Source organism: Trematomus bernacchii, unplaced genomic scaffold (assembly GCF_902827165.1).
Source record: "Trematomus bernacchii unplaced genomic scaffold, fTreBer1.1, whole genome shotgun sequence".
In the NCBI taxonomy this organism is placed as follows: domain Eukaryota; kingdom Metazoa; phylum Chordata; class Actinopteri; order Perciformes; family Nototheniidae; genus Trematomus; species Trematomus bernacchii.
Genome location: NW_022987564.1, coordinates 3198738 through 3216170, shown reverse-complemented (window position 1 = coordinate 3216170; position 17433 = coordinate 3198738). Strand labels below are relative to the sequence as shown.

General features: G+C 38.2%; 1 protein-coding gene across 2 annotated transcripts; it reads right to left on the bottom strand.

The window, feature by feature from the left end:
• Positions 1–223: 223 nt before the first annotated feature.
• On the bottom strand, positions 224–7176 carry cx30.9 (connexin 30.9). 2 transcript variants are annotated; one of them, XM_034125374.1, is made up of 4 exons: positions 7012–7176; positions 2218–2701; positions 1134–1570; positions 224–984 (listed from the first exon to the last, which is right to left on the bottom strand). In XM_034125374.1, the coding sequence occupies exons 2-3, from the start codon at positions 2605–2607 to the stop codon at positions 1142–1144; spliced, it is 819 nt and encodes a 272-aa protein (XP_033981265.1). In that variant the 5' UTR covers positions 2608–2701; positions 7012–7176; the 3' UTR covers positions 224–984; positions 1134–1141. The 2 variants fall into 2 exon arrangements, with proteins under 2 accessions (XP_033981265.1, XP_033981264.1); XM_034125373.1 differs by having other exon boundaries at positions 224–1570; positions 7012–7175.
• Positions 7177–17433: the final 10257 nt, after the last annotated feature.

Here is a 17433-nt window from a genome sequence, read left to right as displayed (position 1 = left end):
TTTTACACAAATGTCTCTCTGAGGTACTTCATGATGCACTTCTATCTTGTGTTTTTTCCACAGTATATTTACAGTCAGATATACATTTAAAGCTAGACATCTGAATCAGTTAGCCACATATGTTATGTGGCTAATGAATTTCACTCCAGTTTTAAGATGCCCTCAAACACAGTTACAGGAAATGGATTATAATTGTAAAATGAGTTTCAAAAAGAACAAAGGACACTGTTAACAGTGGTATAGCTTTATAGTTTCACAACAATAAATACAACAAATACAATATATCAGGCTTTCTGTGTTATTCAATGTTCGTTTTCATTTTCTTAAGTATAATTTTTCAGTGGAATGAATGTGTTGTATCACACGTTCATTAATTAATTCTGAATTAAACACAAAATGTCCACATGATTTAAACCGACTCTCGACAAAATAAAGAACATTTTCTTCATATTGTGTTTCTGAAATAAAAAAAGTGACTTGTGCCGATTACTGTTCCACCCCTGAAGTAAGTGCTTTGGTGCTTTATCTTGTTTTATGCAATAGGGGGCAGTGTGTTTTTTTTTCAGGAAAATGTATTGCTCTTGATATAGTGTGAACAAAACTTGGGGTCCAACAACATATATATCATATACAAAGAACCCTAATATAATAGCATAAACATACTTCTAGCGGACACTACATACAGTACACAAAAAACACAGATACAGACATCCACACACTCATACACACATAAACCAAATCCAAAGCATATTCTTTACCCTTTATCTTCCTCCGTATCCACCTTTGTTAGGGGTTCATTTGCATGCATTACATGTGCTTTCCTGCAGGCATGATAATATTTACAAAGAGCTGCTTCAGAAATCCATGAATCGATGGATATCTCTTTGGTGTAGAGCAGCCGTTCTCCATGGAGTCTGATGAATGCATTTGCTTCCAGCGTCCCCTTCAGTACGTTGCACAGTTTTTCAACAAGGCCTTTCCCATCAAATCAAATCAAATCAGGTTTTATTTATATAGCACATTTAAAAGCGATTTTTGGTCGAGCCAAAGTGCTGTACATGTAATAAAAACACATTACTACAATCACAATAAACGACAATAAGTTACAACAGATATATATAAAAAACAAACAAAAAGCACATTACATTTTCTTAGACGTCTCTTCTTCAGACTTCATGTTAGTGAGGTTTTGGACGGAGGCTGTAGGATCCACTCTGATTGAACTCTTGGACATAAACTCTGACCTGGGCTTTGCCAGTGGCGTCAATTCGTGATTCTCTACGAACATCCTCTTGTTTGCCTCGTATTTTTTCTTAAAGATTTTTTGGATGCGTTTGTAGATGAGGTAAACCATCTCACAGATGCACATCAGGATGCACAAAGCAGAGGAGACAACCATGAAGATTGTGAAAATCTTCTTCTCAGTGGGACGGGATATGTAGCAGTCCACCGTGTTGGGGCACGGCTCCAGGGAGCACTTGGACAGGCGGGGCATGTCGTAGCCTTCGTAGACGTAGTACAGGATGTAGAGGAAGCCAGTGTCAAAGCCTGCCTTGAAAATCAGACTGACCTATGATAAAATAAATTAAGGTTAAATTAGTACACAGACATTTCTGGAAGTCAAATGAGGCAACAATCTATATTCCTGTCCATCCATCCAATGAGAATATCCAGGGGATGTCTTAGTCACTACTGGTCTACAGATGATTATAACTTTCGAAAAACAATGCAGCATGACCTATAAAGATGAACATTTACAACTTTTCAGATCAAAACTCTAGCAGTAATTCAATAAATATTTTATTTCTATTTCAGAAATATTTTGGACTGTTTATTTCTAGTGTCTTAATTTCTCTTATGTACATTGCCTTGTTTTTTATGATGCTGCAACACAAACATTTCCCAAATTGGGATCAATAAAGTACATATCGATCTATTTAGTGTGGAAGAATGGGGAAACTTGTTTCTGACGTTGGGCTGCAGAAGAAGCTGTCAAACTGTTTTTCTGTTGATCAGGAGAAAACGAGTGATGTATAATTACACCAATTTCTGGCGTAAATAGAAGCTTATCTATGACGATTATTTTTGGCATTTCTAACAACGACTAATTTCAGTTTAGTTAAGGCCTGAATTCATCTGTGGCTGTTGTTTGTTGTTGTTTTTGTGGCATGTGACGTCTACAGCAAGGCAAGAAAAACACATGTCCTCAGGTCTTACCACATACGTCCACCACAGTCCCCCACGTTTCTTCCCAGGGTTGGCGTACAGATGGGTGCCTTTGTGTGAGTGGGTGAACGCCGCGTCCTTCTTCTCGCGATACTTGACGTGCCCAACAACCATCAGGGACGGGCATGTGACGAAGATGAGCTGCAGGGCCCACAGGCGGATGTGGGAGATGGGGAAGAAGTGGTCGTAGCACACGTTGGTGCAGCCCGGTTGGGCCGTGTTGCAGACAAAGTCCTTGTTCTCGTCACCCCACACTCGCTGAGCCGCCACCACGTACACCATCACCCTGAAGACAAAGACCACGGAGAGCCAGACACGGCCGAACACGGTGGAGTATTTGTTGACCCCGCTGATGAGGGCCTCCAACGCAGACCAGTTCATGACTGCTGCCTTCGAGGTGGAGCAGGGGATGGAGGAGGCTGAGGGAGATGAAGAAGCTCCTCAGAAGAGCAGGTACGATGAACTTATTGATGGTCTAAATAGAAGAAAGACAAAGTAGATTAAAGCTTTAGATGGATTTTTTTTTATAAACGGTGACACTTGATCTAGTAGCTGAGATCTCTTCACATCCCTAACATTGGGTCAAAAAACCAGAGCCACTATCCATAAGTCAACACGGTAGTTCCTTTTGTTATATTTTCCCTGCCTGGAAACGCACCCAGCTTTTAAAGTCCACTCAGTTTCTGTTATAAATGTGTAGGTGTTGTCTCCTCCAGAGCAAAGGAGATGCCATAAAACAGATTTTAAAGTGTAACCCTCCTATTGTCTTCATTTCCCCCCCCTTACTTTGGTGTTCGCGGTCAAATTTGACCGGTCCTGTTTTAACTGCTATTACATTAACACAAAAACCATTAATCATCACCAAATTTAATTTAACACCCTTTCCAACTGTAAATATTGTATCAGACTACTGGTATACATGAAAAAAAAGAATAGACAAAGAATAGACACTGAACATGTATTGCGTGTGTCAGGTGTGATCCATGTGGGGGGATGGGCACATAAGAGCGGGAAATGTGTCAAATTGTTCTGTGTGTGTGTGTGTTTGTGTGTGCCAGGTGTGATTCACATGGGGGGATTGGGCACATAAGGGGGGGAACACATCTAGAGTATGTGTGTGTGTGTGTGTGTGTGTGTGTGTGTGGGTGTTTTATCTGATCCGGATGGTTACTAATTCCTTTTCTTTATGGCGGTACACCATGGGTGTTACAAAGTTGACTAAATCATCCAAAATTCAATGAAAGTGGTGGTCAGCAATTTTATATGTTCAAATGTCTACTGTGAAGGATATCATAAAGCCTTAATGCAATCGAATGTAAAACTAAAAAGTTATGATTGATGACAGTAGTAAATCGGTCAGATTTGACCCGAAGACAACAGGAGGGTTTTAAGTTGTACTGTACATGCATGGGAACTGAACTTGATGTGTAATGTTTGTGGAAAGCCCATTTAATGATTTGCACATTTTCAGTGGCTTTATTGATAATGTATTTACGCATAGGATTTGCAAAACCAATTGTCGTTGATTTCACATTTGACAAAAAGACACCACTTAATAATTTAGATTTTCTGATCATATCATACGATACAATTTCCATTTTCAGGTCAATTTAACTTTATTTTGAATTACCCCGGCCAAGGAAGTCATGATTGAGGTTTGAAATAATTGTCTTTCTGTTTGTCAGCAGGATTACTAGTGGAGGCAACAAAACCACCTGCCATGATTTTCACATACATTTTCCAAGTCACAGCAGATCCGTATTTACAAAGAGCAACCGCTTCAGTACTGACTCATTATACATCAATGAATGAGTCGGAGCCTCCCTTTCCTGAAAAGACAAACCAATACTCCCAGCTCCATTAGACAGATATTTGTTCAGTGTGTCTGATCAGACGGCCGCAGCCATCTCTCTAATCCCAAATTCCTTTTGCGGCCTTGATTCTTCAAAGGCCTGTAAAGGGATAGCATTTAATTTGTGAATGTTAAGCACGCCTTAATCGTACCGCAGGACCCGTGCTCTGAGAAAGAGAGGGACATTTATTCAAAATATCACTATGTGGATTTAATGGTCTGATCGTGTGCAGACTTTAAACATGCCGCTGTTATGGAAACCTGTATTGGGTTTCTGTGTTTCTTTGTGTGTGGGCGTGCTGTCAGAGTTGTTTGGCTGCATGTGTGTTTTTCTCTTCCTCTGGGGTTCGGTTTTGTGCAAATGAAGAAGAGTTTGCATGTAGGTGTGCGTGTGTTTAAAGAGATTCGTGTTGAATGAGGGGGGAAAACTTATTTGAAATACATATCTGATTTGGTTGTGTAACTGTAAACACAGGGAGTTTCTGTTCTGTCAGATAAGGGCTAAGATTTCTCAAAGATTTATTTTCAGCTACTGAGAAAAAAAGTGCTTCTCGTATAATACATCTACATCTCATTCTGATGAATGCTCACAGTGAACAAGTTGGATAACAGTCTCGCTGTCCACTGTTCCATTTCACTTCTGTCTCATCTAATCCAGAGTGTTTGAATTCAGAAACACTTTGCCTCTGCTTTTTCGCCATCGCTGTGAAAATATTGAGCTGTCAAATCAGATGCTCTTTTCTCTCTCATTCAGCATTCTTGACTATTAAATGACACAGCAAAAAAACGATTTGACTCAATGAATCACAACATGTTCAATCACTGCTGACTTTACCTGCACTTTACCTCTCCTTCTAAATAAAGAATACAACCGGTGCGAATCATGCATTGCTTTTGCGTATAGAACATGTGATTTATCAGCTCGATTTATCTTCCAATTTCATACCGAATGCACACATACACAAACTTTGAGGTGACATTCAGTTAGGATAAAAAAAAACAACAACTTCAGAGTCAACAGTATATCTTGTCTCAGAGAGATGGCAACGCTGGACCACAATTTGTTTTCCTATTTGCTCTAGATTGCAATGTTGCCGGCCTCGTCTATCTCTTTGCCGTGTGTTTGTCTTTCTCTTTGTTGTGACAGACGAGACATATCGTTCTTTCTCGGCTGAAAACCTCAGGTTATGTGATGCATTTTATTCCAATATTCCTACTTAGAGTGATGCAAATACAGCACTAGTGTATGGCAAGCCGATTTAGCTTTTATTCATTTCTGGAGGATATCAAAAAATCAATTCTTACTAGTAAGAATGCAAATTCTTGATATCAAAAATTGAATTTTAACTAGTTAGAATGCAAATTCTTGATATCAGAAATTAAATTGTAACTAGTTGTAATGTGTATTTCTGATATCAGAAATGCGATTTTAACTAGTGAGATTTGCATCGTTTTCTCATTCATTTCAATGGGAGTTGGAATTTGAACTAGTTCAAATGCCAATTTCTGATATCAGTAATTCAATTGTTACTTGTTGCAATTAAATTTGAACTAGTAAAAATACCAATTTTTGATATCAAGAATTCAATTTCAACTAGTCGAAATGCCAATTGTTGATGTCAGAAATACAATTTGAACAAGTTCAAAATCCTTTTTTCATATCAGGAATTCAATTTGAACTAGTCGAAATGCCAATTGTTGATATCAGAAATACAATTTGAACTAGTTCAAAATCCTTTTTTGATATCAGGAATTCAATTGTTACTAGTTATAATTCAATTTTTATTTATAACTAGTTACAGTTGAATTCCTGATATCAAAAAAGGATTTTGAACTAGTTCAAATTGTATTTCTGATATCAACAATTGGCATTTCGACTAGTTGAAATTGTATTTCTGATATCAACAATTGAATTACTGATATCAGAAATTGGAATTTGAACTAGTTCAAATTCCAACTCCCATTGAAATAAATCAGAAAAACGATGCAAATCTCACGAGTTAAAATCATATTTCTGATATCAAGAATACACATTACAACTAGTTACAATTGAATTTCTGATATCAAGAATTTGCATTCTAACTAGTTAAAATTCTATTTTTGATATCAGAAATAAACATTATTACTAGTAAGAATTTCATTTTTGATATCAAGAATTCGCATTAACTAGTCGGAATAGATTTTTTGATATCCTCCAGAAATGAATAAAAGCTAAATCGACTTGCCATACTAGTGGCTTTATTAAGAATCAGGAGTGAACAGGTGCCATATAATTGGCAGCTACGGTTAGAAATTCCCCTTTTACACGTAATTGTTTAAACTTGATCCTCAGTGCAAATCTCCATGACAGCCTCCTACTCCCTGTGTACAGTACACAGACACCTTATCTGACACAGTGAAAGATCTTTAGCTGAGACTTGTTCTACAGGTTGAGCATATATTTGCAAATACTTTTCCATCCACCAAGTTCCCTTTGTCTGTATGAGTCAATGCTCCCGGCTAACAAGGCGGGGTTGAAGTTCTCTTGTTAGTCTTTATTTCTGTCTCTTTTTCTTCTATCAAGCAGTGCATATCTTTGTCATTCGCACATCGCGCCTTTTTACCTCCAACCTGATTTTATTCAATTTTCCAAGGTAACACGTATCAGCCCGAGGAGTAAAGCAAAAGCACGTATATTTTTATTCCCAACGCTTCCAAGTTATCTGTCTTTGCAAATATCATTCTTTTGTATGCACCACGACTGAGCTTCTTTTTTCTGACATACAAGATCTTCACTTATAATGGAGAATATCCTTGCCCTTTTACTGTCCCCTTTCCTTACACTATCTCTTGTCCTCTTTGTAGTATTAATCTGATATCAAACTGAAATGTATCTACATTACATCTATTCTCTTGATCTAACATGTGTTCCTAATACAGACAAAGCCCCTTACCTTGGACACGAGGAGCAGTGTAAAAGAGAAATGTCCTTCCTGGGAAGTGAGTGTGTCTCTGCAGGCCTTGTGACGATGTTACTGACTCTGTAGCACCTGGATGTTTTTGAAGGGATTGGCTTTGAGGTGTGGACCTGCTGGAGGAGTCAGGTATGGGAGGCATGGGTGGAGCATCATTAACTGACACATACATAATCGCACACACTTACAGGACTTATTTTGGAATGAGCAGAACTGCCCATGGACTTCTTTCTAAAGAGAGGGAAGTAAAAGAGAAAGGAAAGAGAAACAGTTGACCCAGATAGTCGGAAATAATGCAGATTCAAGTGATTATATCGAACAAACGAGAAGTGAAGATAAAGGCAGATGGCTAATCAGACACACCTGCTTGATCTGGTTTTTCGTTCAAGTCAAAGTATGTAAATAGTAAGTAAATGAAGTCCCAGGTCAAGTCCCCAGGCCTAAACATTTTGTGTTGAGTCCCAAAAAGATCAGTGCACCTGTTGCCAACCCCCACAAACTGCAATTTGTTGACGAAGGCATAGCTTAGCGCATTATCTTTTGTGTACCATTTATTTGTATAAGTTCTTCATGGTTCTCTACTGCATTTTGATTGGATGCTGTCAGATTGAAACAAAGTGAATCAATGTTGTTGACTGGCTGGGAGTAAAGAGTGTTAACGTTGAATCAGGAAGGGAAACCATTCAATTGTATTTGGTGGTTACGTAGCATGTGATTTAACACCAACTTTTAAGGGTTCAATCCCAGCCCTGGGGCCTTTAATACATATCATGCTCTCTCTCAAATTCAAATACAATTCAAGGAAAAGTTTTTTTGACATGACTATATCAAAAACATAGTGATACAACAGAGAAATATGAATCAATCATGTTAACAATATTATGGAACTGAAAAATCAAGGAAAAAAGCTGAACATAACTGAGGGATATCATCAGCCACATCACAAATATAATCGTAAAAATAACATTAGTGTAATGTGTATAACAGTATGTGTATGTGTTTGATTTGGTCACTCACTGCTCCTCAGATTCTGGCTGTTAAAAACATATTCTTCTGCTCTCTATGTGCTCTACTAACAGGGTTAACATGTTGTGGATGTCTGCTATGTGGTCAAATTAAGGATGTGTGCTTTTACATTTGGGGAAATATTTAATTCAGACTGGCTGGAGTTTTGTGCAACTTGTCAGAAAGTCTCTCTCTCTCCAATGTGTTCAGTGTACTCTTAAAAAGGCACAAATGCAACAAAAATAGCATTTTATAATCTTGCTTGATCTTTGGGGGGGTTCAAATATTTTCAATTTAAAAGGCAGAAGTCCATGGGAAGTCTTGAGTCTTTGGTGTTAAAGTGCTAGTTGATTAACAAGTCTGTTTGGATTTGGTCTAGTAAAGTAATCTCATATGTGACTCGAGTCTGAATGAAAGGGTGAGGACACGTGAACACTTTGCTCTTTGTTGGTTTTAGGCCTTTTAACAATAATCTCCCACTAAGTAAAACCTACGTCCATGTACTTACCTTTCTATTGTGCACTGGGATGCATAAAAAGAAAGTGCTACTCAAAATGAAACTTAGAAAAACGAAACAATGGCATGGAATGAAAAGGGAAATAAAATACAGGGGGAATTACAGTAAATCGTTTTTTTTAAATGCAGACTTGCAATGGGCCTACTGATAACACATATCAAACAAAAACACTCCCAAAAACCCCCCATGAGATCATATTCTAATTCCAGTTGTACATACTTCTTCCCAGCCCTTCCACACATGCAGCAAAAGCAAAATGAACACATAACAGCTGATCCCTGTAGGACATATAGATAAAAGACAAGTCTTCCTGGGAAACAATCCCATACATTCCACAGGAGGGAGGGGTGTTAGACCTGTTGGGGAGTTTTCATTACTTGTTTGTTTAAATGTGTTGTCTCTAGTTTCGTAGGAATATGCTGACACACCCTTGTGGTCCGCCATTATTGCAACAAATACGGGCAGAGCAAGCAAACAGGCAAACAAAGATACACATGGTGCACTTTAGAACAGGAAAATGTGGAAAAACAAACTGAGTTGTCTAACGTGTTTTCTTAGGCAAGAAAACACACCTTAGGGGTACTGTGATACCCCTAAGGTGTGCCAAAGTGATTCCTTCCTTGAAACCTCCCTATAAAGCAGGTTGTCTCCTTTTGTTACATCACACCTTACATCATAGCAGCCATTCCTTTAAATATAAGTCAGATGCTTAAAATAGAACAGCCTGCAAAAGGCTGGATTTGGCAATACATATTCTTCTTGCATCCTGCATGGAAAGGAAGCAGACATGAGGAAGATCAGACAGAGAGAAAGATGAATGTTTCTATGAAGAATATGTTATGCTCTTCATTGGCCTCTAGAGAATGCTGATGCTCCATCATTCTAATACAGTGCTTTCTTCTGGCCGACGGAGGGGGGGAGAGGGGAAGTTAAGCAGACAGAGAAGCAGAGGATCTCATCTCTCCTATTAAAACTAAGCAGCCACATGATCCATGAACAAGAAAGAGGCTGCATCTCTGAAAAAATACAGAGTTGGTTGTCAATAGCGATACATCTAAAAACAAGTTATTTATTCATACTAAGCAACAGATGAAATATTTAAAACAGAAGCCTTTTTGTGGGACTCAATAAATGCTCATGCTGTTCTCTTTAAGTTTGTTATGGCTCTTTTTATTAGCCATGCATCTCAGACCGTATTAACACATGAACCTCCATGCCTTCACTTATTTTTTGCAATGTCTGGTGTGTTGTCAAATTCTTAATATCCTAATGCGGGTGGTTAACACTGTTGCCAGGTAACAATGTTGGTGACGCAGGTTGAATGCACTGGCACACACATTTCGACTGAGTATACGGTAAGCTGCTAAGAAGTTAGAACGGAGCAGATCTCTGACATCTTTACATTGTGTTTGACTTTAATATAATTCCCTTCCTATACATTTGTGATTTAATTTAATCTTGTTATGAAATTAAACCGTCCAGTGATGTAGACTTCACACAATATATGAGTGGCTGGATCCAGGAACAGGCCACACATTCACAGATATTTTTGTAAACTGTGTTTTAGGTGCAACAAAATTCCAGTTTACCCAAGCTCTGATTAAGACAGAATACTTTGTCCAGAGGAAAAGGCTAAAACCCAACTGGAGCAAAGCCTGCGAGCTGCTTCAGACAGTCAACTCGAGTACCAATGATACATGTGACATGCCCTACCCCCTCTAACAACAAACCAAACACATTCTCCTATATCTGGTGCTCTAGCTCTCTCCCTATGCCTTTCTAATGATAAGATAAGATAAGATAGTACTTTATTGATCCCAATTTGGGATTTTTTTGGCGTTGCAGCAGCATAAAAAGACAAGGCAATGTACATACAGTAAGAGAAATTAAGACACTAGAAATAAACAATCCAAAATATTTCTGAGATAAAATAGCATTAAAAAGTAAAAAAATATACATGTGGAAATACAAATTTACAGTCACAAAATATAAAGCAGGATATTATATATACATTAATTGTGTAACGAATGGATTATTAAATATTAAATTGAATTGACATGCAAAATAATGCTGCTTCTGCCCTGTTTTTACACCACTGCTCACCCACCTGTAGGCTCCAGGGGACTCCTCAATGACCTATGTAATAACACACACACACACACACACACACACACACACACACACACACACACACACACACACACACACACACACACACACACACACACACACACACACACACACACACACACACACACACACACACACACACACACACACACACACACACACACACATAAACAGGAAGGAAATCCATTCCTGACAACACTACATTGGTATCATTAGACCGTCCATTTTTGTTGTATGTGTCTCCACTAAGTCATGCATTCCACATGATGACAAAATGAGAGACACAAGAGCAATGCAACCTCCCCTTGCTTTTCTCCTCATGTGGGGGAGGCTAAAAGACATCCAGTTGATTCATTATTGACCTGAATTAACTCTAACTAACTGTATCAGCTCCTGTAACACTGTGAACACTTTACATTTATTGAAGGCTAAGCTTTGGTCAGGCAACCTTCCTGGGGTCATTATAATTCTCTAATGTACCTGTCTGAACATAGATTTGCAAATATCAAATGTATTCAAAAAGAGTGATGCATGTTTTTGTCTGGAAGAGATATGAGTCAGAGCTCTTTCTAATAAAAGATATGTGAAAAAGAAACAAAAAAAAATACTTAAGTAACTCTCTCAGACTTTGTGACAAACATTTAAGAGAGGCTTCCTTGAAAATCTGGGTTCACAAGTGTTCTTACTGCCTGAGGAATGAAAAGCAAATCCCATTGAGGGGTAGAGGAATATATCAACGGATGTTTTTCTTTCGATAGCGGATAATATTTTAGGAGAGTGTGACCAAAAAGTGAACTTTTTCCAACCCCTCCTTAAGCTTCCGACATAGAAACAAGAAAACTGAATCTAATGAGGAAATCACTGGATCAACACCTCTTTCCCCACACTGCCTGTATAAAGCACTCTGCTGTGTATCCTAAAATAGTGGATTAAGCCCCTGCACCCCGGATAGTCCTAAATGCATAGAGGAGTCTTGTTGCCTCTGTCTTTTTATAGGGCAGAACCCCAAAAGATTGAATGGGCTCAGACTGATTGGATGAGCATGCACATGCATATTCTTGTAATGCTAAAGCTCCTAAATGAGTCCCATTAGAACTATGTGTGAACTAAAACTGGTGGGAGTTTATTATCTGCATGGGAAATTGAAGAAAAATCATGGTTTTAACTGAAGCATACTGATGTTTAATTCCAAAGCAATTGGGAGAAATCTAAAACCATGCACAAGAAGAATACTGTCTGTCCCAACAAACTACAAAGAGAAGGCAAAGTTCAAATGAGTTCATGGTATTATTTGAGGTTCAGTGTAAATATAAGAAAAATAACCAGACATTCTTTTGACATGGGTCTGTTTGTTTTTACAAAACTATCACTATTCATTTGACAACAATACACTGATGTCTTAAAAAAAATGCAACAGAGTGCATTTCACTTGTCAGGTCTGAACTGTTTTACTTCAAACATCCAAACATTGCTGAATCCATCGATGCTGACACAGTCATCCTGTCTACTCCACTGTCTTGTCTCTCTGATCATCCTCAACAAACAACCCCCCCCCGCACAACTCAACCCCTCCACCTCCTCTTGTTTCTAAACCCTCCACCACCACTCATCCCTTTTCCCAGAGACCTGTCCCATTACTGTCACAGTCATTGCTCCAGCTTGGGTCATCCCCCGGTGTGTCAGAGCTGGTGACATGGAGCCGTCCCCCCGCACTGTGTGCTGTGACAGTGCCGTGTCTCCACCGCCACTGTGGATGATGTCAGCATGCCCCCTCGAGGAGGTCACCATCTTCTTTCTCTCCTGTCCGGTTTCTCTCTGTCCGTTACACTGACTCCGCAGGATGCCGGTCTGTGGAAAATAAAGCTTTTTCACACAAGAGATTGACTGGAAGAAAAATACACAAAGCTGATTTATGCTGAGAGCGCTGATTGCAGCCACTCAAACAGCCGTTAATTATCCTGAGTCAGGCTGAGTGTTCTACAAAATCGGTCAAAGTTTTTTAAAAAGTGTGTAATTTTGGTTGCCTGTACATAGACTTTGCTTACCACTTTGAAAACAAGTGATTATACTTTTCACAAAGTGTACCATGACATTTGCTGAACTACAGGAATCCACTTTAGCAGTGTACACACTACACAATAATCAAGCTGGCTTTGGCTCAATTCCTCTCTTTCAAACAATGGTCTTGAAAGCCCTGATTTTATAATGTTTCTGAAGATTAAAGTTGCCAAAATGTTCCTGTTGTGTGAGGTACAGTATTGTAATTTTTTTACACCAACAATCTGTTCGGAAGTCTATCCTTTTAAATATTAAAATTCGACATGTATATTTTCTACTTTCTTGTTTATTTTTAATCTTCTTGATTTTTATTTTACAATGCCATATCTTTTATGCTGCTGCAACACAAACATTTCCCAAATTGGGATCAATAAAGTACTATCTTATCTTATCTTATCTTATTAGACGTTATATTTTCAATATCTACGAACCAATTTCCTGTTGTGACTCAAGGACAGCTGGAAAGTAGAAATACACATTGTTGGGCTTTCTCACATCATCAACATCTGTTAGGTTTTGAATATATTGGAGTGATGGCCAGCCTTTAAAAAACCCTTAAGCCGTTGAAAACCAGTAATAAAATACGATTTCTCCACCTGTTATCTGGAAGCAATCTGCATCGTCCGAGGGTTTTTCACCATCGCATAGGTGTTTGCAGGATGAGAACATCTCTGCCCAGGAGCAAATCAAACTATTAACCTCTTTAGTATTTCCATGGCTTGTAGCAAGGACTACACTTTTTTTTCATCCATAGTATTACTGGGGCTAAATTTAGCTCTACCCTTCATCTGGAGGAGATTCCGACTTTTAACCATGGGACATATAACTTTGCACATATGTAGCTCGCATGTGAATATGTATGACCCATTTACAGCTTCTCAGTTCAAACTACTCCAATGGAATCATTACAAATAAATATGGATAAAGAGATATCCACCATCTCACAGTCATAGCATAAGCGCTATATAGTTAACCGCTTGCTATACAGTAAGGCTGATAGACAAGTCTTATAGATCTGCTAGTAAAAGTAGTAATTTGATCCACCAAAATCCACAATATTAGACCAGATTTTTCTAAATGTACTACAAATTCAAGTTTTTTTATAATAAATGCAGAACTGTCTATTGCTATTAAAATATCACCAATTTGCATGTTATGGATTGGGAGAGAAGGTCTGTGGTACTAGGGCATTCATTGTTTTCTTCAGTTAAGTTTAGTAAGTTAGAATGTACTATTCCAAAGGGCAACCCTTCCTTTGTGTGTCTGGGTCTGGCAGGGATCGTGGTGTTTCAGGGAGCTGTGAGCTGGGTTAGGGTTTAGGGTTAGGGTTTAGGGTTAGGGTTCCACCAGTATATGGGAAAATATACTGGTGTCTGAGATTTTTGTTATTAAACAGTGAACAGTCTATGATGTCTGCTGTTTTTAAATCACGTTGGACTACTAACTGGAAGCTAATTGTTGACCTTTGGTAATGTAAGTTCTCAAATGTTCTATCTGGAAAACTGAAGTAAACAAGGACAGGGAGGCTGTGGCTTAGTGGGTTGGTACGCTGATATTCAAATCAGAGGATAGCAAGTTCGAATCCCACTGCAGTCAGCATGTCGTTGTGTCCCTAGGCAAGACACTTCACCCCAAATTGCTCCTGTGGGGATTGCCCACAGTATTGAAGTCGCTTTGGATAAAAGCGTCTAACAAGTGAAATGTAATGTGGACAGCCTTTGTTTGAAAACCTATGTAATCTCTCATTTTATAAATAATGCATGAAGTTATTCAGAACGGATCAGCTTGGAGAGTGGTGCCTTAAGCATGTGACCCTGTTAACAATGCAGCGTAGGATGATGCTAATGCATGCTCAACAGGTGGTATTATGGTGGATCTTTGGCAGATTGGTTGTCATTCCTTTGAGGGTTTCCTTTTTTAGTCTGTAAACCACATTTTAGCATGGAACATATTCATAATTGTTTCATAAACATCCACTTAATAATCTCTCCGTACACTTTGTTCCAAGCCAAATGCTGCTCTTGTGATGTCCAGGGTGCAAGTTAACATGTTCTGTTATTCCTAAAAGAATTAGCAACATATTACAACATTTTATATTTGAGAAGAATGTATCTGACTCTTGCAACAGAAACAGCAAAAAGCTTATTCAGGATACTTTTAATGCCAATTCAAAACCAGCACCTTCCTTAGATTACATTTGTTGTTGACATTCTGTTACAAAATAGGCCTTAATGTTGAATTAAGCATGCTTTCAGATACAGTAAGGTGAAAGATGTGTGACTTCCTCCACTTTCACAAAATATTTTCACTCAAAGCAGATTTTGTAATTTTGTAATGTTATTAAAGTGTTCTTAAAATAGTTTGCTATCTGTACATTTGAGTTTTATTTAGTTTTATGTATGCACCACGACACCAAGTCAAATTCCTCGCACGTGTCAACCTACCTTGTAATAAACACATTTCTGATTCTGATTCTGAATAAAAACGGGAAAACGTTTATCTAAAACACTCATTTCTGTATCAAATGTCATGGCAATCCATTCAACAATTGGCATTAGATTTGATCCTGCAGGCATTATGGCTATCTCTGCCAATCTAATAGTTAGTCAAATATATCAGAAAGAAACAAAAGTGTCAAACTTAGTTGTCTTTGGAGAAAAATAATCCCACACCTTCTGGCGCTATTTTAAACAAAAGTCAGTGGAACAAAAGTACTAAAGATTTATCCTTTGTTGAAAAGTTGTTGAGACATTTTCTTTTCCAGTGTAAGACCAGCCAGCATTTTCGTCCCTAAAGCCATGCCCCCAGCATCAATTAAAAAGCATTAGACGGGGTTAGAAAATAATAGATACTTATAAAGCTTTTATAGAAACCTCCAGGTAAGCCAATTTATTTTCTAAAAGAGACCTCAGGTGAATGGTACAATTATTATTAAAATGGTCGATTGTTAATGTCATTGTTAATCACAGTTTTCTCTCAAATTCCATGCAATCAGGGACATTTTTGGATGTGCTCTCTTTCCTCCAGATACAAATGTTCAGATGATTTATCTTCACTGTTGGCTTGTGTACAACATGCCTAATTACAGATTCTAATTACAGAAAATGACAGTTTTTCTGCTGGTAAAGAACCAATATCTTTAAATAGGTGCAATGTGAATTTAACTGAGGCTTTTGTGGGTAATATTATAAATACTCCTTTGTGGCTATAATCTCTAATGAAAGCTATTTTTATAAATGTGTTTGTTTGCTTTTTCGGAAATCATTCCAATCAGGCATTGCTGCCAATGCCAAGTTTGTACCTCAGTAGACTCCTGTTCAGTGTCTAACATGTCCCAAGCTTCTTTTTAACAGCCCCACTGTAGCTTTTAGATTTTGCTGATGCTGTGCAGCTCCAACTATCAAAATACCCACTTATTTGTTTCTCAAATGAAATGATACAACTTTGTATGACTTGAAATGACAGAAGAGTTGGTTTATACATACGGCATGAAAGAGCTTTGGTTCTCTCCTGCTGAAATATGCGGGTCCTGTCAGTCAGAGCCCTTTAATTATCATGCTCGATAGAGTTTGGTGATTAACGTCTAGAAACGATTGTAGCTCTAATGATGTGGGGGTATTTGAGAGAGCTCGTCCTGTAGTGTGAAAGTGACGGATGAAGGTTAAGAGGAGCTCCCAAATGAGTTGAGGTTGAGAACTTGTTCCCACATTTCCTACGCAAACCAGCCTCATATGACAAGTACCCACGTGCGATAAAGAAAAAGCTCTGTTTGACTCATTGCAGCATATACTGAGGCTTAGTAAGCTTGAATAATGAGAGTGACCTTTTGTTTAAATCAGCCAAAAGGAAAAACCTAAACATCCATAAATCTAGCATGGATTTAAAAAACTAAACTTTGATGCTCATACAGTATGGACGTTGGTAGTTAACAGAAGTTGGACAGCAATACATTACTAAATGTTTTGGTTTCAGCGCTCTTATTACAGCAGATGCAAAATGACATGATTTAATTTGCTTTCATTTGAGCGAGTTTTGGCGGAATCAATTAAGCAAGTAAGACATTTCCCTTCATTTTTGTTTAAAAACTTTGCAATGACTTTTAAACGTAGCTGGTAATGAGCAGTGCCACTCTCTTCATTCATCTTTTGTCAGCCTCTCTTTTCATTCCCAGACTTGTTTGTAACTTTCTTAGCTGGGATTTTGTTTGGCTACAAGTGACTCAGCAAGATGGCATTTGTGCTAAAAACAAGCATGGAGAGGACAAAGCTCGGTAAACAACTAAACAGGGACATCAAACAAGTTATAAACCATGGAGCTAAAGAACTTTATGATAGACAAGTATTGTGCCACCTATCTATTCAAATGAGCAACAAATGAACACCTGCCAAAAAAAGGAGTCCTGGAATGAGATGTGTTTTTCTTTGAGGAAAGTACTTTATTTTACTAAGAAATAAAAGGTCTATTTTTTCCCCCACAACAACCCTGTTTTACCACTTTATTTATGAATGCAGTGAAAACGGTGCCTTCAGCGGACCAATCTAACTACAACAAATTGTTCAGGCTCCAGTAACTGGAAAAAATGGCCCCTGATTGCAACCCCCAATCTACAAATCTCAGTCAGCAGTGAGGAAATCTAAGAAATCAGATAGCGTTTTGTACCTATGCAAAACAAGTGGGGAAGAATTGCTAAC

What these genes read in the sequence shown, in the direction of transcription:
- cx30.9 (XM_034125374.1), bottom strand. Translation starts at nt 2,607, where the DNA reads ATGAACTGGTCTGCGTTGGAGGCCCTCATCAGCGGGGTCAACAAATAC. An exon ending in GACTGTGGTGGACGTATGTG is followed by an intron (nt 1,571 to 2,217) that starts GTAAGACCTGAG and finishes ATTTTATCATAG; the next exon opens with GTCAGTCTGATTTTCAAGGC.